Source organism: Rattus norvegicus, chromosome 1 (genome assembly GCF_036323735.1).
Source record: "Rattus norvegicus strain BN/NHsdMcwi chromosome 1, GRCr8, whole genome shotgun sequence".
Taxonomy (NCBI): domain Eukaryota; kingdom Metazoa; phylum Chordata; class Mammalia; order Rodentia; family Muridae; genus Rattus; species Rattus norvegicus.
Window position 1 is genome coordinate 77218183 of NC_086019.1, and position 22783 is coordinate 77240965.

The 22783-nt window shown below is 43.0% G+C and overlaps 2 protein-coding genes across 2 annotated transcripts; both read left to right on the top strand.

Moving 5' to 3' along the window:
- Positions 1–5456: 5456 nt before the first annotated feature.
- On the top strand, positions 5457–10058 carry Obox2 (oocyte specific homeobox 2). The gene is made up of 4 exons (XM_063280573.1): positions 5457–5543; positions 8525–8777; positions 8904–9103; positions 9540–10058. Exons 1-4 carry the CDS (start codon positions 5457–5459, stop codon positions 10056–10058), a joined length of 1059 nt encoding a protein of 352 aa, XP_063136643.1.
- A 232-nt stretch (positions 10059–10290) lies between these two features.
- On the top strand, positions 10291–14960 carry LOC120098145 (homeobox protein ceh-37-like). Its single transcript, XM_039097263.2, has 4 exons — positions 10291–10308; positions 13393–13645; positions 13772–13971; positions 14408–14960. Exons 1-4 carry the CDS (start codon positions 10291–10293, stop codon positions 14924–14926), a joined length of 990 nt encoding a protein of 329 aa, XP_038953191.1. The 3' UTR covers positions 14927–14960.
- The last annotated feature ends 7823 nt before the right edge of the window (positions 14961–22783 follow it).

Here is a 22783-nt window from a genome sequence, read left to right on the forward strand (position 1 = left end):
ATCCTCCAATGAATACTTTTGTTCCCCCTTTTAAAAAGGACTGAAGCACACACACTTTGGTCGTCCATCTACTGGATCTTCATGTTTTGTGTGGATTGTATCTTGGGAAATTGGAGGTTTTGGGCTAATATTAACTTATCAGTGAATGTATACCATGTGCATTTTTTGTGATTGGTTACCTCACTCAGGATGATATTTTCTATTTCCATCCATTTGCTCATGATTTTCATGAAGTCATTGTTTTTGATACTCTGTTGTGTATATGTACCACATTATCTGTATCCATTCCTCTGTTGTTGGGCATCTTGGTAGTATAAATAAGGCTGATATGAACATAGTGGAGCATATGTCTTTGTTGTATGTTGGAGCTTCATTTGGGTATATGCCGAAGAGTGGTCTAGCTTGTATTCTGTTGATGATGCTTGTGCCTATTACTCCTGATCTCTTTCCTAAGTTTTTTCTTTCCAGGGCTATCTCCCTTTGTGTTTTCTTTATAATTTCCAATTTTAAATCCTGGATGGGTTTGTTCAATCTATTCACCTGTTTGGTGTGTATTTCTACAATTCTCTAAGGGATTTTTGTGTTTCACCTTGAAGTGCTTAAGTGCTTCAAGGTGAAGTGCTTTCACCTTGAAGTTTAACTGTGCTGTCCTTTATTTCTTTAAGGATGTTATTTATGTCCTTCTTACAGTTCCCTATCATCATTATGTGATGTGATTTTAATTAATTCCTAATCTTGCTCTTCACGTGTATATGGATATCCAGTATTCGCATTGGTGGTAGAAATGGGCTCTGAAGATGCCAAGCAGTCTTGCTTTCTGTTGTTTACTTTCCTGTGTTTTTCTGTCGCCATAATGTTGTCTCTGGTGTTAGCCTGTTTTGCTGTCTCTGACAGTGGCTTGACCCTTCTGTAACCCTGTGTGTCAGCCCTCCTGTAGACCTGTTTTCTTTCTGCTGGATCTGGGTATAGAGATCTGCTCCAACGTTTGTTTGTCCTGATGCCTCCATGTGGTTAGCTTGGAGCAGACGAATCGGTCTTTCCTTTGTTCTCATGTGTGTCATAGCTCCTTTCAGTCCTGGGCATAGGCAGCAACGTGAAGGGTCCTGCCCCTGACTGCTTCTAAGTTCCTTTCTGTAGGGGGCAGAGAGGGCACTAGGCATGTTCCTCTGGGGTCAGGAATGTGAACAGATGTAGTTGTCTCCTCTGAGCTCTCAGAATTTTTCTCACTTCTGAGAGTCCAGCTCTCTTCTCCATTGAATTTGGGTACAGAGATCTGTAGGACTGTTTCAGTTCTGGATGCAGGCAGAAACGAGCTCCATGCTCTTTTCTAACATTCGCATGTGGACCCTGATGAGATAAGACTAAAATAATATACAACACAAGAAATGGAATAACAATTTCAATCTATTTCCTTTTTTATATACCAGATGATACTGAGATTTGTCCCCAGGATCTCAGAAAAATGTAGAACAAGACTCTGAGAAAAATCTCACCTGGTCCTTATTTGTAGAATTTACAGCTGCTTTTGTGATTAGTTTTAATCCTCTCTAAATGTGAAGGAAGTTTCCCAGGGTTTGATCTAGTAACCTAAGATTCATTTCTAAAACAGTTCTTGAGAATAAGTAAGGGACCAGCTGGAGATTCCCTTTTCCTGCATTGAGAGTGGGTAAACATCTGAGATGCAAGCTGAGGTTCCTAGGTATTGATTATAAACAGTTCATTCTTTCACAAAAGGACATCAGCATTTTCTTATTATTTCCATTTAGCCTAGGGACAATGTGGGAGCAGAGACCCAGGCACCAGCACATCAAAACCCTGAGCCATCTATGCAGGAGTCTTGGAGTATCTGCATAGATACCACAGTGTGTATAATGAGAGTGAAAGGTCCTTTAGATAGTGTGGATGGCCCAGGATGGAGAAGGTAATTGAATAAGGGGGCAAACAAAGTGGGTGTAGACTGAACAGGATGTTGTCTCCTAAGGCAAGGGAGGTGCCTAGTATGAGGAATAATGGTAGCACCCATGGAAGTAGACTGAATAGAAATCTATTTCCTGAGAAAGTGACTTACACATGCAGCACCAATGTCTTCTAAGTAGCTTCATGAGTCAAAGGCCAAGTTTTCCTTAAAATTCAAACTCCACACAAAGCCATCATCACCCTGAGATTGTTCTGGAACTATGATTAAATCTTGAACATTGTGCAGACTTACACCTGTAATTAGGACTCAGCAGGCCGATCCAAGGTCACCTCTAGAACAGGCTAGAATAATAGAAAAACCAGGTCTCAAAACCCAAACAAAAGATAATAAACAGGAATAATTAAATCTACAAGCCTATGCCTACATGAGGTAAGGTTGAATCCTGAGTGGCACCAAAGTGTGGGTGAGGATAATGGATCTGAGGTTCTGTGGAGTGGGTGGATAGAAAGATTGGGAGGAAAACTAAGTTTCCAGATTGTAGAGAGATGTAAGGGCAGGTCCTGGGAGTAGAGGTCAATCAGACAGAGGATTGGGCAAGCTGCAGCAGCCTGGTGGTTTTCTGGTGAGTTGTTGGTTCCATAAATTGCTTAGAAGGAAGGAAACAATTATGAGGTGCTACCAGTGGGAAGGAAACCCCTCCACAACAAAATGAGAAGACCCTTATTTCTTGATACGGTTATTGATTAGGGAAGGCCAAATTTCCAGTGTACTGGAGTCCCCAAGTACAAGAGACCCCAAGTGATGGAGCTAAGGCTGTGATAATTTCTCAGAATGTAAACAAACCTTGATTTGAATATATCTGCTGAGTTAAGAATGATGTGCTCAAAGACTGGTGTGGTAGTCCACACCTTTTCTCTAGCTCTGGGTAATTAGAGGAAGGTAGATCTTTTCTGAGTTGCCTGTCAGCCTTGTCTATCAATTGAGTTAAAGGACAGCCAGGGAAGTTATGCTATGAAACCTTTTCTCAAAAACCAAACAAGCAAAGAAACAAACAAAGGAAAAAGAAACCAAATTAAACCACCACCAAGTAAACGTTTGGTGTCTTCAACCTGGCCATACTTAGTGGTGCCAGGGGGCGGGACATGGAGAGTATTTGTTGGATATGAGCGAATGAAATTGGAGCTGCTGACATGATCCTGGGTGAAGATTCACTTTCAGCCAAGTCCTTGAAGTAGACATTCCATACCAATAGGCATCTTCTTTAGAACCTCAGCAACAAAGATAGACTTTTTCTCAAATTAAAGGAATTGAAACAGTTTTTCCTAGCAAAGAAACCAAAAAGGTGCAGATATCATACTAATATCTAATAAAATATAATTTCAATCATAAGTGATCAAAAGAGATGTTAGAAAGATACCTCATACACCTCAAGAAACAATCCAACAGAGTAAGATTTAAATTCTAGACATCTATCTTCCTCAAGCATGTGTACCCACATTACTATGTGAAAAATTACTAAAGATCAAATAATATATCAAACCCTAACTATTGATAGTAGAAGACTTCAACATCCCGATCTCATCAACAGATAGATTATCCAGACAGAAACTAAACAGAATTAATGAAACTCATAGAGGTTATGAATCAAATAGTCCTACCTCTTGTATAGAACATTGCAAACACATCAGAATGTATCTTATAAGCACTTCATGGAACTCTCACTAAAACTGACCACGTACTTGTTCACAAAGCAAGCCGAAGCAGATTTAAGAAATAACCCTTTGTATCATATCAGATTTCCTTGGATTCAAGCTTGGCTTGAACAAGAGAAGCAAAAGAAAACCTACATACTCACATAAAGTGAAAAACTGTCTAATCAATGGTGGCTAGGTCAGGCAAGAAGTAAAGAAATTGAAGCCTTTTAAAATTCAAATAAAATGAGCTCACAACATCCTCATACATATGGGAAACAGCAAAGCCGGACTAGGAGAAAAATTCATAGCACTAAATGCCTCCCTTAAGAAATTAAAGAGTTTTCAAATGAAACTCAAGACAGATGATCAAAATGTGAATGCTCCACTCCTTCTTCAAAAGGGGAACAAGAATACCCTTGGCAGGGAATAGAGAGGCAAAGATTAAAACAGAGAATGAAGGAACACCCATTCAGAGCCTGCCCCACATGTGGCCCATACATATACAGCCACCCAATTAGACAAGATGGATGAAGCAAAGAAGTGCAGACCAACAGGAGCCGGATGTAGATTGCTCCTGAGAGACACAGCCAGAATACAGCAAATACAGAGGCGAATGCCAGCAGCAAACCACTGAACTGAGAATAGGACCCCCGTTGAAGGAATCAGAGAAAGAACTGGAAGAGCTTGAAGGGGCTCGAGACCTCATATGTACAACAATGCCAAGCAACCAGAGCTTCCAGGGACTAAGCCACTACCTAAAGACTATACATGGACTGACCCTGGACTCTGACCTCATAGGTAGCAATGAATATCCTAGTAAGAGCACCAGTGGAAGGGGAAGCCCTGGGTCCTGCTAAGACTGAACTCGCAGTGAACTAGACTGTTATGGGGAGGGCGGCAATGGGGGGAGGGTGGGGAGGGGAACAGCCATAAGGAAGGGGAGGGGGGGAGGGGGATGTTTGCCCGGAAACCGGGAAAGGGAATAACACTGGAAATGTATATAAGAAATACTCAAGTTAATAAAAAAAAAAGAAATTAAAGAGTTCTCATAGTAACAATTTAAAAGTATATGTGAAAGCAGTAGTAAGAAAAGAGAGACACCAAAAAGAAGTAATTGGCAGGATATAATCAACTCAGGACTGTTCCTAATCAATCAACTAGAAACAAAGAGAATAATGCAAAGAATCAAGAAAAACAGGTTCTTTCAGAAAACAGGTAAGATAAGGAAACGCTTGGCCATGGTAGACAATACACAGATCAAGAAAATCATAAATGAAACATGAGGGAATATAATGGACACTGAAGAAATTCTGAGAATCATTAGACCTTGCTTCAAAAGCCTATGCTCCACAACCTGTAAAAATATAAAACAATGGACGATTTTCTAAACAGATGCCACTTATTAATGATAAATCGAGAACATGTAATCTTTCTGACCAGTCCTATATACCCTTGGGAAAAAGAAGCAGACCTTTAAAGTCACCCAAATGAAACAAAATCTCAGGGCAAGATGGTTTTTGCACAGATTTCTACCAGGTTGCCAAAGAACAGCTGATACCAATGCTTCCAAGACTATTGCATACAAAAGAAGGAGAGGGAACAGTGCCAAATAGATCCTGAGGGCTCTGTCACCTTGATCCGCAAACTACACACAGATTCAACAAAGAGTTTCACATCCTTTCTCTTATGAACACGGATGCAGAAGTACTCAACAATATACTCAGACACCAAATCACAGAAGACATCAAAGAATTCCTCAACCATGATAAAGAAGTTTTCATCCCCGGGTTGAAAGGTTGCTTCTATACAAGAAAATCCATCCCTGTAATTCACCATATGAACAAATGAGAGAAAAATATCACAGGATCCTCTCATTAGTTGCTAAAAAAGCCTTTGACAAAATCCAACTGCCGTTCAAGTTAGAAGTCTTGGTGAGATAAGTGATACAACGTACCTAGCTGAACTCTGAGTTTTATTGGGGTTATTTAGATGTTGTTCTAGTCTGGGACTAACAATCTAACACTCAGGTAGGACATGTGGTCAGAGGTTTGTGTAGACTCCATTATTTGGTTTGGTGAATGCTATTCACATGGAGTTTAATTTACCTTTTAAAATTTTTTTATGAAAGGGAATGAACTTGAAATATGATGGGTATAGATGTTGATAAGAGCTTGGGGAGGAGACTTGATTGCATATATATCCATATCTTTAGATGCATATTTTCATTTTGAGGATATTTTCTGTGTAGTTCTATCCTGTAAAGTGGTAGGTAGAGAAAGACAGCTTGGAAGTGACAGAGATTCACCATTCTCTGTCTCCTGAGTCCTTTGAAGTGAGGTAGACACCCATCCAGGATCATGAAATGTATTGCAGGAAGATCTTTCCTAAAAAGCAAGGAGTTGTTTTTGTGGGTAGAACCAGATCACTTAGAGCTTGTGAAGGAAAGAGCTTCTTGCAACAACAGACCCTGACTCAAATATAAAACAAAAGAACTGTGATTCAATCAAAGACAAGGACTCTCTAGGGTGGGGCTGAAATCGCATTGACACCAAATGGCATGTTTATCCAATGATTTTGAAGATGCGGGGAGTGGGAGGAGCCAAAGAGTGGGTGGAGCTTTGACTATCGTGCCTGGAGAGGATATTTAAGGCCTGGTTCTGGAAGAACTGGTAAAACACAGTGAAGAATCGAAACAAGGTAAAGCGAGCTGCTGTTTTTCAGGTGAGTGAGTGTCCTGAATACATTTTGTAAATGATGTATATTTTGCGGGTGGTTACCCTGATGGAAGAGAGAGGGAGCTAGAAGATGAAGAACTTTGGGGGGCATTAGCAGGTGGTGTATGTGTTTGGAGGTTGAGGTCTCCCAAATCGCCAGAGTTGGGTAGGTAGTCCTGAGGAAAGGCAGGGGCAGCGCACTTGTTTCTCCATAGCTGTTAACACTTGGAAAGAAGTGGGCAGTGCTCCTGGAACACAGATCAAGAGAGCTAGTAAGACCCAATGCTGCTGGCCCATCTACTGTGCTTTTCTTTAGTTACCAACGCCGAGGCCTGAGCCCTTTGTTGTTCAGTAAGCCTAGATCAGCCTGGTCTAATAGGGAGGCTTTGACTCAAAACCCAAACAAGAGACAATAAAACAAGCAGAATTAAACCCATAAGAATAGAGCTCTAGGCAGTTATTATTAAGCCAGTGTGTCATCAAAGGTGGGTGAAGGTAACGGACTTGAATGTCTGTAAGGTATGAGGAACCAAAGAGATATATAAGTGCAAGTTATATATTGTAGAATTTACATAATAGAAGTCAAACAGAAGTTTGGACAAACATCAAGAGCCCACAGGATTCCTGTCCAGTTGGTGGGCTGCATGAAATGCTTAAGGTTGCTGGGTGAAGGGGGCATTCTGGTTGAGAATTCTGGGAGTTAGTGGAGGAAGAGCTTTGATAATATTCTGTGTACTGTATGGGTGTTTGATTAGTAAAGTCTAACATTTGTCTTGTAGAGAGGCAGAAGATATTAAGTAAAATAGGAGCTCTTGCCATGGGAACGCTGGGAATCATTAGGTGCAGGGAGTGGAGCAGTCTGTGAATAAGCATTAAGGAGACCTCTAGGTACTCTGTTCTCCATTCTAGGCACTATCCTGAGCACTGGGTTGTATATAAAGCCTAATTCAATAGATGGAGAGGCTTGACTAGAGGAGATGTGTATCCTTCGATTTCTGATTTATTTCCTGTTAAACGTGCATGCAGGACTAGGATAAACTCACATCAAGGACTCCAGTGACCTTGGGACAAAAGTGTGGTCTGGGCTGGCCAAGATAGGCTAAGATTGTGATATTTTGGCTCAACAATGTGCCACCTAGAGAGGTTTATGACTGAGTAGACATTCATTCAACAAGAAGAGACAACCACAATTCCAGTTCTCAGGAGCCATTGGCTGTGGGTGTTTGTGATAATAAGGCCTGTCCTGTCTGTAGAATGAGATCCAGGAAGACATGTGTATTTACAAGGAAAGGAAGGAAGGAAGGAAGAAAGAAACATTGAAAGGAGAGTGAATTATCAGGTGGCAGAAGTGAGCAGAAATGAACAGGTCCCTTGGGCAGCAGCATGAGAAGAGACCCATTTCTAGAGATGGTCACAGAAGAGGGAAGGAAAGATTTCTTGTGTATGGAACCCAAAGGACAGGAGACCCAAAAGAATGTCTCATACCTTTAATTCAGGCACTGGATTGGGTTTGGTAACAGGCAGGTGGATCTCTGAGTTCAAGTTCAGCCTTGTCTTCAGATGGAGTTATAGGACAGCCAAGGTCATACAGACAAAACTTGTCTCAAGAAAAGTGTCTTTCACCTGGTCAAGTTTCCATAAGATGTGGCTGCAGACTAAGTGTTGTCATAAGTGAGAATGTCTGCTGGATGTGAGTGGATGAAAGGAGGAGCATATGAGAGGGTCGTGGGTGGAAATTAAAGCAATATCTTGGAGTAGACTTTCCATATGAGGTGGGTCTGTGTGAAGAGTGAGAATCCAATTATATATGTGGTAATTTGATCATTAATGCTCTTGTGTAGGAGATGAGGGGGGGGATGTGATCATTGAGCTGCTGCAAATTCCATGGCCCATTCACTCCTTGTTTGGAGAGAGCACCAGCAGAAATAAGGAGGGTCTGTGACTTTTAAACCTTTGGGCAGGACATTCAATTGCCCTTCTCCCTGGGCTGACAGTCTGATATTAACACAGGAGCTAGCTGCAAGTTATTGAAGTATTCAGACTGCTAATAAGCTTGGGAACCAGGCAGTTAGTTGGTCAGAAGGTCTGAGTGAGTTCTGCTCTATAAGAAGAGCAAAGTAAATGCTGGGTAGGCATGATGGGTTGATGGGTGCGCTCTGGAGCTTTTCTGATGTATTTCCTTTCTCCATGTTCTCTAGTACAGGAACATACTCCTATCAGTTCAGAACACAGATATCGCTGAAGGTCCCTCATTTTATCCAAAATTCCAGATGTCTTCATATACCCCCATGGACACCAGTTCTCAATTGCCTCAAGAGCCTGCATGGAACTTAGCTTTTCAAATGGGCCAGAGTCCCCTTGTGACCTCAAGAACTCCAATGCAATCAAGTCCTTCAGTGCCTGAACAGAACCTAAATTGGCAAGAGTCCCAAGGGTCATCAAGGGAATCAAGTATCCAGATGCAACCAGGTCCTGTAATGGACCCAGGTTTCCCAACTCTGAGAAGCCCCTCAGGGCATCCAAGTCATCAGAGACCTTCAAGACCCTCATCGAGATCTGGTTTCCATGTTCCCATAGAACCTATGGCACTGTCAGATAAATATGGCGGTAAACAAACTGGCCCTGTGGCTCCAAGGAAGCGGCGAAAGGAACGCACTCAGTACTCTGAAAAACAAAAGTCCGTGCTGCAAGAACATTTTGCTGAGTGCCAGTACCCAGACAAGAAACTGTGTTTGGAGCTGGCATCCTTGATTCGTGTGACAGAGAAGGAGATCAAGGTTTGTCTCTCTCTTTACCCTCAGTCCCATAGCAAAAATATCCCCTTTCCAATCAGGTACCTGAATTTTGTGCTTCTTAAATGCATGGGGCTGTGTGGACAGTTTGGGTGGTGGATATTCATTCATGCATCCAATGCTGTGCCTCACTTTCTCCATCAACTGGATACCAATAGGGATGAAAATGATTCCCCTCCAGGGTCCTAGAGGTTAGACATCAGAACTTGTACTAAAACGTAAGAGACACAAACACACTCTCTCCAGTCTTTGGTCATTCATATTCTATCATACTACAATCTCCTAGGGATCTTGAATCTCAGGCTTCTCTGTTGCTGCCTCATGAAGTATTCCTAGAGAAAAAGCTTACATTCAATTGTTATACTTTGTGGTCCAGTTAGGGGAAACTGGGCATTCCTCTGATCTTTCCTTTGTCTTTCAGGTCTGGTTCAAGAACAACCGGGCTAAGTGCAAACAGAAGAATGTTCCAGAAGCACTGCCAGAGAAAAATGGAGGCTCTGAAGCTGTTTCTGGGTCAACCGATTTTCCTGGTTCCATAGCTGTTGTTGGTGGTGACCAGGGAGAGCCCATGGCCACAGCCATTTTGGATGTGGATTCCACTCCCAAACTGAACTGCAGCCAGGAGTCTTCTCTGGATGGCAATTGGACCTATGATGGTGCCATGTGTTGTCTGCCAGAAGACTTGCTTGACGGTAATGCCCCTGTTACTGCTGGAGACTTTGGTGAATCAGCACCAGTTGAAGCCCAGTCTGACCTTGCAGCAGCTGGAGCTCCAGTTGCCATGGCAGTTGACACCCAAAACCCAGAGGAGTGTGAGGATTTACCTCTATTGGACGAAGGGGTCTGGCAATGGATGCTTGAAGACTTTCACCAATTGGAAGACTGGTTTACCAAGAACTACATTGAGAGTCCTAGCAGTACTTCTCACCCCCTTGACTAGTTTAGACGTTTATATCTATGAAGAAGCATGTTAATGGACACACTTAACCCCTGAATTTGGGGAAATTTCCCAAGTCTGTATGCATTAGTTTCATGCTACTGTGATTATAATGTGAGGTCATTTCAAAAGTCATTGAAAATGTGCATTCCTTATTGTTGGATTATATGTTCTCTAATAAAGCAAACATTACTGCAAAACTAAAAAGACTGTTTTTGTCAGAGTTTTCCAATGCATGCATGCAAATGTCTTGGTACGTGGAGCTGGAAAAGACTGTATGGTCCCCTGGAGTAGAATTGTAGACTGTCAAGGTTTTATGTGTGTGTTCGGAAATGAACTCAGGTCCTTTGTAATATTTTCCTGATTCAGTTTTGTCTTCCCAGAAAACTCTATCTTCTACCATGCTATTCACATGGAGTTTAATTTACCTTTTAAAATTTTTTTATGGGGGGCTGGGGATTTAGCTCAGTGGTAGAGCGCTTACCTAGGAAGCGCAAGGCCCTGGGTTCGGTCCCCAGCTCCGAAAAAAAAAATTTTTTTATGAAAGGGAATGAACTTGAAATATGATGGGTATAGATGTTGATAAGAGCTTGGGGAGGAGACTTGATTGCATATATATCCATATCTTTAGATGCATATTTTCATTTTGAGGATATTTTCTGTGTAGTTCTATCTATCCTGTAAAGTGGTATGTAGAGAAAGACAGCTTGGAAGTGACAGAGATTCACCATTCTCTGTCTCCTGAGTCCTTTGAAGTGAGGTAGACACCCATCCAGGATCATGAAATGTATTGCAGGAAGATCTTTCCTAAAAAGCAAGGAGTTGTTTTTGTGGGTAGAACCAGATCACTTAGAAGCTTGTGAAGGAAAGAGCTTCTTGCAACAACAGACCCTGACTCAAATATAAAACAAAAGAACTGTGATTCAATCAAAGACAAGGACTCTCTAGGGTGGGGCTGAAATCGCATTGACACCAAATGGCATGTTTATCCAATGAATTTGAAGATGCGGGGAGTGGGAGGAGCCAAAGAGTGGGTGGAGCTTTGACTATCGTGCCTGGAGAGGATATTTAAGGCCTGGTTCTGGAAGAACTGGTAAAACACAGTGAAGAATCGAAACAAGGTAAAGCGAGCTGCTGTTTTTCAGGTGAGTGAGTGTCCTGAATACATTTTGTAAATGATGTATATTTTGCGGGTGGTTACCCTGATGGAAGAGAGAGGGAGCTAGAAGATGAAGAACTTTGGGGGGCATTAGCAGGTGGTGTATGTGTTTGGAGGTTGAGGTCTCCCAAATCGCCAGAGGTGGGTAGGTAGTCCTGAGGAAAGGCAGGGGCAGCACACTTGTTTCTCCATAGCTGTTAACACTTGGAAAGAAGTGGGCAGTGCTCCTGGAACACAGATCAAGAGAGCTAGTAAGACCCAATGCTGCTGGCCCATCTACTGTGCTTTTGTTTAGTTACCAACGCCGAGGCCTGAGCCCTTTGTTGTTCAGTAAGCCTAGATCAGCCTGGTCTAATAGGGTGGCTTTGACTCAAAACCCAAACAAGAGACAATAAAACAAGCAGAATTAAACCCATAAGAATAGAGCTCTAGGCAGTTATTAAGCCAGTGTGTCATCAAAGGTGGGTGAAGGTAACGGACTTGAATGTCTGTAAGGTATGAGGAACCAAAGAGATATATAAGTGCAAGTTATATATTGTAGAATTTACATAATAGAAGTCAAACAGAAGTTTGGACAAACATCAAGAGCCCACAGGATTCCTGTCCAGTTGGTGGGCTCCATGAAATGCTTAAGGTTGCTGGGTGAAGGGGGCATCCTGGTTGAGAATTCTGGGAGTTAGTGGAGGAAGAGCTTTGATAATATTCTGTGTACTGTATGGGTGTTTGATTAGTAAAGTCTAACATTTGTCTTGTAGAGAGGCAGAAGATATTAAGTAAAATAGGAGGTATTTCCATGTGAACGCTGGGAATCATTAGGTGCAGGGATTGGAGCAGTCTGTGAATAAGCATTAAGGAGACCCCTAGGTACTCTGTTCTCCATTCTAGGCACTATCCTGAGCACTGGGTTGTATATAAAGCCTAATTCAATAGATGGAGAGGCTTGACTAGAGGAGATGTGTATCCTTCGATTTCTGATTTATTTCCTGTTAAACGTGCATGCAGGACTAGGATAAACTCACATCAAGGACTCCAGTGACCTTGGGACAAAAGTGTGGTCTGGGCTGGCCAAGATAGGCTAAGATTGTGATATTTTGGCTCAACAATGTGCCACCTAGAGAGGTTTATGGCTGAGTAGACATTCATTCAACAAGAAGAGACAACCACAATTCCAGTTCTCAGGAGCCATTGGCTGTGGGTGTTTGTGATAATAAGGCCTGTCCTGTCTGTAGAATGAGATCCAGGAAGACATGTGTATTTACAAGGAAAGGAAGGAAGGAAGGAAGGAAGAAAGAAACATTGAAAGGAGAGTGAATTATCAGGTGGCAGAAGTGAGCAGAAATGAACAGGTCCCTTGGGCAGCAGCATGAGAAGAGACCCATTTCTAGAGATGGTCACAGAAGAGGGAAGGAAAGATTTCTTGTGTATGGAACCCAAAGGACAGGAGACCCAAAAGAATGTCTCATACCTTTAATTCAGGCACTGGATTGGGTTTGGTGACAGGCAGGTGGATCTCTGAGTTCAAGTTCAGCCTTGTATTCAGATGGAGTTATAGGACAGCCAAGGTCATACAGACAAAACTTGTCTCAAGAAAAGTGTCTTTCACCTGGTCAAGTTTCCATAAGATGTGGCTGCAGACTAAGTGTTGTCATAAGTGAGAATGTCTGCTGGATGTGAGTGGATGAAAGGAGGAGCATATGGGAGGGTCGTGGGTGGAAATTAAAGCAATATCTTGGAGTAGACTTTCCATATGAGGTGGGTCTGTGTGAAGAGTGAGAATCCAATTATATATGTGGTAATTTGATCATTAATGCTCTTGTGTAGGAGATGAGGGGGGGGATGTGATCATTGAGCTGCTGCAAATTCCATGGCCCATTCACTCCTTGTTTGGAGAGAGCACCAGCAGAAATAAGGAGGGTCTGTGACTTTTAAACCTTTGGGCAGGACATTCAATTGCCCTTCTCCCTGGGCTGACAGTCTGATATTAACACAGGAGCTAGCTGCAAGTTATTGAAGTATTCAGACTGCTAATAAGCTTGGGAACCAGGCAGTTAGTTGGTCAGAAGGTCTGAGTGAGTTCTGCTCTATAAGAAGAGCAAAGTAAATGCTGGGTAGGCATGATGGGTTGATGGGTGCGCTCTGGAGCTTTTCTGATGTATTTCCTTTCTCCATGTTCTCTAGTACAGGAACATACTCCTATCAGTTCAGAACACAGATATCGCTGAAGGTCCCTCATTTTATCCAAAATTCCAGATGTCTTCATATACCCCCATGGACACCAGTTCTCAATTGCCTCAAGAGCCTGCATGGAACTTAGCTTTTCAAATGGGCCAGAGTCCCCTTGTGACCTCAAGAACTCCAATGCAATCAAGTCCTTCAGTGCCTGAACAGAACCTAAATTGGCAAGAGTCCCAAGGGTCATCAAGGGAATCAAGTATCCAGATGCAACCAGGTCCTGTAATGGACCCAGGTTTCCCAACTCTGAGAAGCCCCTCAGGGCATCCAAGTCATCAGAGACCTTCAACACCCTCATCGAGATCTGGTTTCCATGTTCCCATAGAACCTATGGTACTGTCAGATAAATATGGCGGTAAACAAACTGGCCCTGTGGCTCCAAGGAAGCGGCGAAAGGAACGCACTCAGTACTCTGAAAAACAAAAGTCCGTGCTGCAAGAACATTTTGCTGAGTGCCAGTACCCAGACAAGAAACTGTGTTTGGAGCTGGCATCCTTGATTCGTGTGACAGAGAAGGAGATCAAGGTTTGTCTCTCTCTTTACCCTTAGGCCCATAGCAAAAATATCCCCTTTCCAATTAGGTACCTGAATTTTGTGCTTCTTAAATGCATGGGGCTGTGTGGACAGTTTGGGTGGTGGATATTCATTCATGCATCCAATGCTGTGCCTCACTTTCTCCATCAACTGGATACCAATAGGGATGAAAATGATTCCCCTCCAGGGTCCTAGAGGTTAGACATCAGAACTTGTACTAAAACGTAAGAGACACAAACACACTCTCTCCAGTCTTTGGTCATTCATATTCTATCATACTACAATCTCCCAGGGATCTTGAATCTCAGGCTTCTCTGTTGCTGCCTCATGAAGTATTCCTAGAGAAAAAGCTTACATTCAATTGTTATACTTTGTGGTCCAGTTAGGGGAAACTGGGCATTCCTCTGATCTTTCCTTTGTCTTTCAGGTCTGGTTCAAGAACAACCGGGCTAAGTGCAAACAGAAGAATGTTCCAGAAGCACTGCCAGAGAAAAATGGAGGCTCTGAAGCTGTTTCTGGGTCAACCGATTTTCCTGGTTCCATAGCTGTTGTTGGTGGTGACCAGGGAGAGCCCATGGCCACAGCCATTCTGGATGTGGATTCCACTCCCAAACTGAACTGCAGCCAGGAGTCTTCTCTGGATGGCAATTGGACCTATGATGGTGCCATGTGTTGTCTGCCAGAAGACTTGCTTGACGGTAATGCCCCTGTTACTGCTGGAGACTCTGGTGTATCAGCACCAGTTGAAGCCCAGGCTGACCTTGCAGCAGCTGGAGCTCCAGTTGCCATGGCAGTTGACACCCAAAACCCAGAGGAGTGTGAGGATTTACCTCTATTGGACGAAGGGGTCTGGCAATGGATGCTTGAAGACTTTCACCAATTGGAAGACTGGTTTACCAAGAACTACATTGAGAGTCCTAGCAGTACTTCTCACCCCCTTGACTAGTTTAGACATTTACATCTATGAAGAAGCATGTTAATGGACACACTTAAGCACTGAATTTGGGGAAATTTCACAAGTCTATATGCATTAGTTTCATGCCACTGTGATTATAATGTGAAGTCATTTCAAAAGTCATTGAAAATGTGCATTCCTTATTGTTGGATTATATGTTCTCTAATAAAGCAAACATTACTGCAAAACTAAAAAGACTGTTTTTGTCAGAGTTTTCCAATGCATGCATGCAAATGTCTTGGTACGTGGAGCTGGAAAAGACTGTATGGTCCCCTGGAGTAGAATTGTAGACTGTCAAGGTTTTATGTGTGTGTTCGGAAATGAACTCAGGTCCTTTGTAATATTTTCCTGATTCAGTTTTGTCTTCCCAGAAAACTCTATCTTCTACCATTTTGACAAAGAATTAACAGTAATAGTTGGGCTTAATCTTATACTGTTTGTCTGAATTCTGTGTTAATCCCCATAGCTCAATAGCTCTGTTCCTGTCCTGTTTTTTGTCAAGAAAACATTGTTTCATTGATATTGTCAACTACTTTTGGCTCAAAAACTCTGCTCACCCCAAATTCTATGAAAACCCTTAAGCTGTCATAGCAGATATGCGACACATCCATTCTAGTCCTGTGTGAGCACACCCAACTCATATCACTGCACAGTGACCGGTTGAGATTTCCTGTGTTATTAGCATTCCTGAATCCTCTCTGATGAGGGCTGAGAGATGCACTGGTCTACAGGTGTAGCAATCAGTCAACAAGAAATGTTTCAATCCTCTGTTCTTTCCTTGATGGGCTTGTTTTCCTTAAACATTAGTATTAAAAGTAACTAGGAAAAGGGAAGTTTCTGAAACAAAACTAAGCATAGAGAGTCTTTTCTGCATCTCTCCCCCTATTCCTCTCCCCTTTTTCCTCATTTCCCCTTCTGTCTGGCATCTTCTGCTGGGGGCAGACTGCCTGGTCATCTGCTCTCCTGAAGAAACCACAGCCTGACCCATTCCAGGACATACACACAAGGCAAGTGGACAACTGACTCCACAGTCTGAAGGTCTCCCAGAAGCTATTTAGCATGCAGGGCCACTGAGCCAACAGTTTGAAAGCCTACATGGAGTTCTGCTGCACAGAGGGAAACAGAAACCACAGTCAATAGGCCACCCTGGAGAACATCTTCACACAGAAGAGCAGCTTGAGTGCTCCTCTGAAGACACAACAGTCTGAAGGCCTCCCGGGAGATCTACTGCAGTCAGGGTAATGAATCTGCAGCTTCTCTGCCCCTCTGAAGAACCCACAGTTGGAAGTCCCCACACTTTGTCATTTCAAGGCAGGGGCTCTGGCCTACCAGGAGATCTGAAGGAACCCAGGGACAAAGGAGGCAGGCTCCAGTGATACGAAATTTAGAAGGAAGGAAGGAAAGAAGGAAGGAAGGAAGGGAGGAAGAAAGGAAGAAAGGAAGAAAGGAAAGAAGGAAGGAAGGCCGAATTGAGGATACTTCAATCCCACATAGAAGGAGGAGCTAAATAACAACAGCCAGCAGAGGGAGGGAGGGAAATTGTTGATAGAGTGAAGGTGGGACTCTGGAGGGATCCCCCATTGTGAGAGACAGGAGGAAAGCCCAGTGGGACAGAAGGATGAATTGAAATATTCAGTTGCAGGTGCATGGTGGGGGGTGGCACCTCTAGAAAGTGCCAGAGCCCTGGGATGTGAGAGGCTCCCAAGACTCAGTGGGGATGACCTTTAGCAGAAATGAGCAGCAGTGGTGAGATGGAACCTGAATGACCACCTCCAGATAGGAAGACTAAGTCACCAACCCAAAAGGATCCATGGGCTGCTCCTTGGCGCCTAGCAGATATGGAGCAATGGACTGCTCTGTCGTCAGGGGTAGAGGATCTTCCTAATCCTGTAGAGCACTGATGCCTCAGGGAAGGGTAATGTGGGAGGACTGTGGAGTGTTAGGAGGTAGGGGGAGTGATGGGTGGGGGCAGGTGGAGAGTAAGAAGAGAAGAGCACCCTCTGGAGCCAAAGGGAGTGAAGGTGATGTGAAGAAAGCAGGAGGGATACCAGGACATGTGTGTGTGTGTGTGTGTGTGTGTGTGTGTGTGTGTGTGACCATTTGAATGTAACTAAAAAAATGAGTTTTGAGACAGAGACAGACAGTGAAAGACAGAGAGACAGAGAGGTGGACAAGGCAACTGACACTGCATTGGCAAAATATGGGTAGATCTGGGGATTGCATCTAATATAATATTTTCTTTCTTTTTTCATTAATTAATTCATTTATTCTCTTTTCACACCAATATCAGCGCCCTCATCTTCCATTCTCCACACTTCCCATAACTCATCTTCCCATCCTCCCTTCTAGTCTCTTCTGGGAAAAGGGAGACTCAGTTGGGGCTCACTACATCCTGGTACATCAAATTTCTGCAGGACTAGGTGCATCCTTTTACACTGAGGCCAAGTAAGCCATCCCTGGTAAGAACATGAGATCCATAGACAGAACACAGCTTGAGGGAGAGCCTCCCCTTCATTTGTTTGGGACCATGCATGAAGATCAAGCTGTCCATCCGGTACATATGTACAGAGCCTAGGTCTATCCTATGGTAGTTCTGGTTTTGTGGTTCAGTCTTTGGTAGCTCCTAATTGTCCAGGTTGTTGACTCTGTTGGATTTCCTCTGGAGCTCCTATCCCATTCAGGGCATTCAAGCTTTCCCAGCTTTTCTAGAAGAGTCACTGAGCTCTGTCCAATGTTTGGTTCTGGGTCTCTGCATCTGGTTCAGCTCCTCAGTGGGGTCTCTCTGAGCACAGTTGTGCTAAGATTCTGAGTGCAAGCATAATAGCATCAGGGATTGGAGCTTGCCATGAGTCTCACATTGGACTGCCTTGGCTATCTGGTCCATCTCTTTCTTGAATTTCTTTTAGACTGGACAAATTTTGGGTTAAAAACTCTATGGGGTGTTTAGTGTCCTTATTCCTCCACTGGGGGTCCCTCATCATATCCACCAAAACAAAAGTGTTGTGTTGGAGCTCAGTGTGCAGATTGGGCACCATCCTCACTACCAAATCTACTGTGTGGTAGGAAATGCTGAGAATTCTGGTTCCTGAACGTCATCATCAACTACCCAGCAAGTTGGAGGCCAATTTAGGATATAAAAAAATGAACACGAAACAAAAGTATTGATAAGTAAGTTTTCAATAAAAACTGCAATAGTCAAGTCTTCCACAATATGAATGCTTTCTTCTCTCTCTGGCTTATACCAAGAGCACCTGCAGGACCAGTATCTTTGCAGAGGCCAAAGAATCTGGATAAAATTGGGCAGTGGAGGCTCAGGACCATACTCCCAGCTCTTGAGAGGCAGAGGCAGATGAGGCAGAGGCAGAGGCAGAGGCAGAGACAGAGGCAGAGGCAGAGGCAGGGGCAGGGTCTGGGGCAGGAGCAGGGGCAGGGGCAGGGGCAGGGGCAGGGGCAGGGGCAGAGGCAGAGGCAGAGGCAGAGGCAGAGGCAGAGGCAGAGGCAGAGGCAGAGGCAGAGGCAGAGGCAGAGGCAGAGGCAGAGGCAGAGAGGCATGTCTGTGTCTATAAGTTTGAGATCAGCTTGGTCTAGAGAGTAAGTTCTTGGAAATCCAGGCTACACAGAGAAATGCTTCCTCATAAAATTAAAATGCACACACACGTGCACACCACACACACACACACACACACAGACACACACACACATGCACACACACACTCTCACACACAGAGAGAAAGAGAGCGAGAGCTAGAAAAAGAGAGAGAGAGAGACAGAGAGAGAGAGAGAGAGAGAGAGAGAGAGAGAGAGAGAGAGAGAGAGAGTAAAAGCAAGGTGGACAAATTCTCCCCTAAGGATACAAGTTTTCTAAACATAAATAGCCGAAACATGCATTAAGGGCAGAATATTACTGTGAAATATTCAATATTAGCCAAAGTGTTTTTATAAAGGCTCACACAAGAGACCTTGGCCTCTACTGGCAGCATTTGTTCAAGCAGTTAACTGAGAAATGCAGTCATATAGTGAATTTGAGTTCCGTCTGAAAATTGAAAAAAAATCTGAGGCTTGTGTGAGAGCTCAACCAACCACTGTGTCATCAAGACTGAGTTTTGTGTTCACATAGTGGATAGGCAAAACCAGTTTCTAAACGTTCTTTTCTTCCCTTTCTTGAATATATTTTATTTACATTTCAAATGTTATTCCTTTTATAGGCTCCCATCCATGAGCCCGCTATGTTCTCCCCCTGCCCTAATTCTATAAGCGTGTTCTCCCTCGCCAACCACCCTTCCCTTCCTAACTCTGTGCCCAGACATTTCCTTATACTGGGGGTGAGGGGGTTATAGCCTTTTCAGAACCAAGGATTTCTCTTCTCATTTTTTGCCCAACAGGCCATCCTCTGGTACATATGCAGTTGGAGCTAGGGGTCTGTCCATGTATACCCTGTGGGTAGTGGTTTAGTACCTGGGAGTTCTGGTTGGTTGGTATTGATGTTCTTATGGCGTTGCAAGACACTTCGGTTCCTTCAGTCCTTTTAATCCTCTAATGTGGACCCCTTCTCAGTTCAATGGTTTGCTGCTAGCACTGGCCTCTGTATCTGACACAATTTAGCAAAGCCTCTCAGGGGACAGCTATATCAGGCTCCTGTCAGCATTATTGTCTAGTTTTTGATATATATATATATTATATATACTATATATATGTATATATGTATATACTATATATATGTATATATGTATATGTATATATCCAGATTTTGCAGGCCTGAATGACCATTCCTTCAGTCTCTGATCCAAGTTTGTCTCCATATATCCTCCAATGAATACTTTTGTTCCCCCTTTTAAAAAGGACTGAAGCACACACACTTTGGTCGTCCATCTACTGGATCTTCATGTTTTGTGTGGATTGTAACTTGGGAAATTGGAGGTTTTGGGCTAATATTAACTTATCAGTGAGTGTATACCATGTGCATTTTTTGTGATTGGTTACCTCACTCAGGATGATATTTTCTATTTCCATCCATTTGCTCATGATTTTCATGAAGTCATTGTTTTTGATACTCTGTTGTGTATATGTACCACATTATCTGTATCCATTCCTCTGTTCTTGGGCATCTTGGTAGTATAAATAAGGCTGATATGAACATAGTGGAGCATATGTCTTTGTTGTATGTTGGAGCTTCATTTGGGTATATGCCAAAGAGTGGTATAGCTTGTATTCTGTTGATGATGCTTGTGCCTATTACTCCTGATCTCTTTCCTAAGTTTTTTCTTTCCAGGGCTATCTCCCTTTGTGTTTTCTTTATAATTTCCAATTTTAAATCCTGGATGGGTTTGTTCAATCTATTCACCTGTTGGTGTGTATTTCTACAATTCTCTAAGGGATTTTTGTGTTTCACCTTGAAGTGCTTAAGTGCTTCAAGGTGAAGTGCTTTCACCTTGAAGTTTAACTGTGCTGTCTTCTATTTCTTTAAGGATGTTATTTATGTCCTTCTTACAGTTCCCTATCATCATTATGTGATGTGATTTTAATTAATTCCTAATCTTGCTCTTCACGTGTGTATGGATATCCAGTATTCGCATTGGTGGTAGAAATGGGCTCTGAAGATGCCAAGCAGTCTTGCTTTCTGTTGTTTACTTTCCTGTTTTTTTCTGTCGCCATAATGTTGTCTCTGGTGTTAGCCTGTTTTGCTGTCTCTGACAGTGGCTTGACCCTTCTGTAACCCTGTGTGTCAGCCCTCCTGTAGACCTGTTTTCTTTCTGCTGGATCTGGGTATAGAGATCTGCTCCAACGTTTGTGTGTCCTGATGCCTCCATGTGGTTAGCTTGGAGCAGACGAATCGGTCTTTCCTTTGTTCTCATGTGTGTCATAGCTCCTTTCTGTCCTGGGCATAGGCAGCAACGTGAAGGGTCCTGCCCCTGACTGCTTCTAAGTTCCTTTCTGTAGGGGGCAGAGAGGGCACTAGGCATGTTCCTCTGGGGTCAGGAATGTGAACAGATGTAGTTGTCTCCTCTGAGCTGTCAGAATTTTTCTCACTTCTGAGAGTCCAGCTCTCTTCTCCATTGAATTTGGGTACAGAGATGTGTAGGACTGGTTCAGTTCTGGATGAAGGCAGAAACGAGCTCCATGCTCTTTTCTAACATTCGCATGTGGACCCTGATGAGATAAGACTAAAATAATATACAACACAAGACATGGAATAACAATTTCAATCTATTTCCTTTTTTATATACCAGATGATACTGAGATTTGTCCCCAGGATCTCAGAAAAATGTAGAACAAGACTCTGAGAAAAATCTCACCTGGTCCTTATTTGTAGAATTTACAGCTGCTTTAGTGATTAGTTTTAATCCTCTCTAAATGTGAAGGAAGCTTCCCAGGGTTTGATCTAGTAACCTAAGATTCATTTAAAAAACAGTTCTTGAGAATAAGTAAGGGACCAGCTGGAGATTCCCTTTTCCTGCATTGAGAGTGGGTAAACATCTGAGATGCAAACTGAGGTCCTTGGTATTGATTATAAACAGTTCATTCTTTCAGAAAAGCATCACATCAATATTTTCTTATTATGTCCATTTAGCCTAGTGCCAATCTGGGAGCAGAGACCCAGGCACCAGCACATCAAAACCCTGAGCCATCTATGCAGGAGTCTTGGAGTATCTGTGTAGATACCACAAGGTCTACAGAGAGATTGAAGTGTCCTTTAGACATTGTGAATGGCACAGGACAGAGAAGGGGCTTGAATAAGGGGTCAAACAAAGTGTTTGTAGACTGAGCAGGACTTTGTCTTCTAAGGCAAGGGAGGTGCCTAGTATGAGGAATAATGGTAGCACCCATGGAATTAGACTGAATAGAAATCTATTTCCTGAGAAAGTGACTTACAGAGGCAGCCCCAATGTCTTCTAAGATGCTTCCTGAGAAAAAGGCCAAGTTTTCCTTAAAATTCAAACTCCACACAAAGCCATCATCACCCTGAAATTGTTCTGGAACTATGATTAAATCTTGACCATTGTGCAGACCCACACCTGTAATTAGGAATCAGCAGGCCGATACAAGGTCACCTCTAGAACAGACTAGAATAATAGAAAAACCAGGTCTCAAAACCCAAACAAAAGATAATAAACAGGAATAATTAAATCTACAAGCCTATGCCTACATGAGGTAAGGTTGAATCCTGAGTGGCACTAAAGTGTGGGTGAGCATAATGGATCTGAGGGTCTGTGGAGTGGGTGGATAGAAAGATTGGGAGGAAAACTAAGTTTCAAGTTTGTAGAGAGATGTAAGTGCAGGTCCTGGGAGTAGAGGTCAATCAGACAGAGGATTGGGCAAGCTGCAGCAGCTTGCTGGTTTCGTGGTGAGTTGTTGGTTCCATAAATTGCTTAGAAGGAAGGAAACAATTATGAGGTGCTACCAGTGGGAAGGAAACCCCTCCACAACAAAATGAGAAGACCCTTATTTCTTGATATGGTTACTGATTATGGAAGGCCAAATTTCCAGTGTACTGGAGTCCCCAAGTACAAGAGACCCCAAGTGATGGAGCTAAGGCTGTGATAATTTCTCAGAATGTAAACAAACCTTGATTTGAATATATCTGCTGAGTTAAGAATGATGTGCTCAAAGACTGGTGTGTTAGTCCACTCCTTTTTCCACCTCTGGGTAATTAGAGGAAGGTAGATCTTTTCTGAGTTGCCTGTCAGCCTTGTCTATCAATTGAGTTAAAGGACAGCCAGGGAAGTTATGCTATGAAACCTTTTCTCAAAAACCAAACAAGCAAAGAAACAAACAAAGGAAAAAGAAATCAAATTAAACCACCACCAAGTAAACGTTTGGTGTCTTCAACCTGGCCATACTTAGTGGTGC

Excerpts from the sequence above, each read along its gene's own strand:
- LOC120098145 (XM_039097263.2), top strand. Across the intron at positions 13,646-13,771 it reads AGGGTCATCAAGGGAATCAA|AACCTATGGTACTGTCAGAT; the intron begins GTATCCAGATGC and ends ATGTTCCCATAG. Across the intron at positions 13,972-14,407 it reads TGACAGAGAAGGAGATCAAG|GTCTGGTTCAAGAACAACCG; the intron begins GTTTGTCTCTCT and ends TTTGTCTTTCAG.
- Obox2 (XM_063280573.1), top strand. The coding sequence starts at position 5,457 with ATGAGAGAAAAATATCACAGGATCCTCTCATTAGTTGCTAAAAAAGCC. Across the intron at positions 5,544-8,524 it reads CGTTCAAGTTAGAAGTCTTG|TACAGGAACATACTCCTATC; the intron begins GTGAGATAAGTG and ends CATGTTCTCTAG. Across the intron at positions 8,778-8,903 it reads AGGGTCATCAAGGGAATCAA|AACCTATGGCACTGTCAGAT; the intron begins GTATCCAGATGC and ends ATGTTCCCATAG.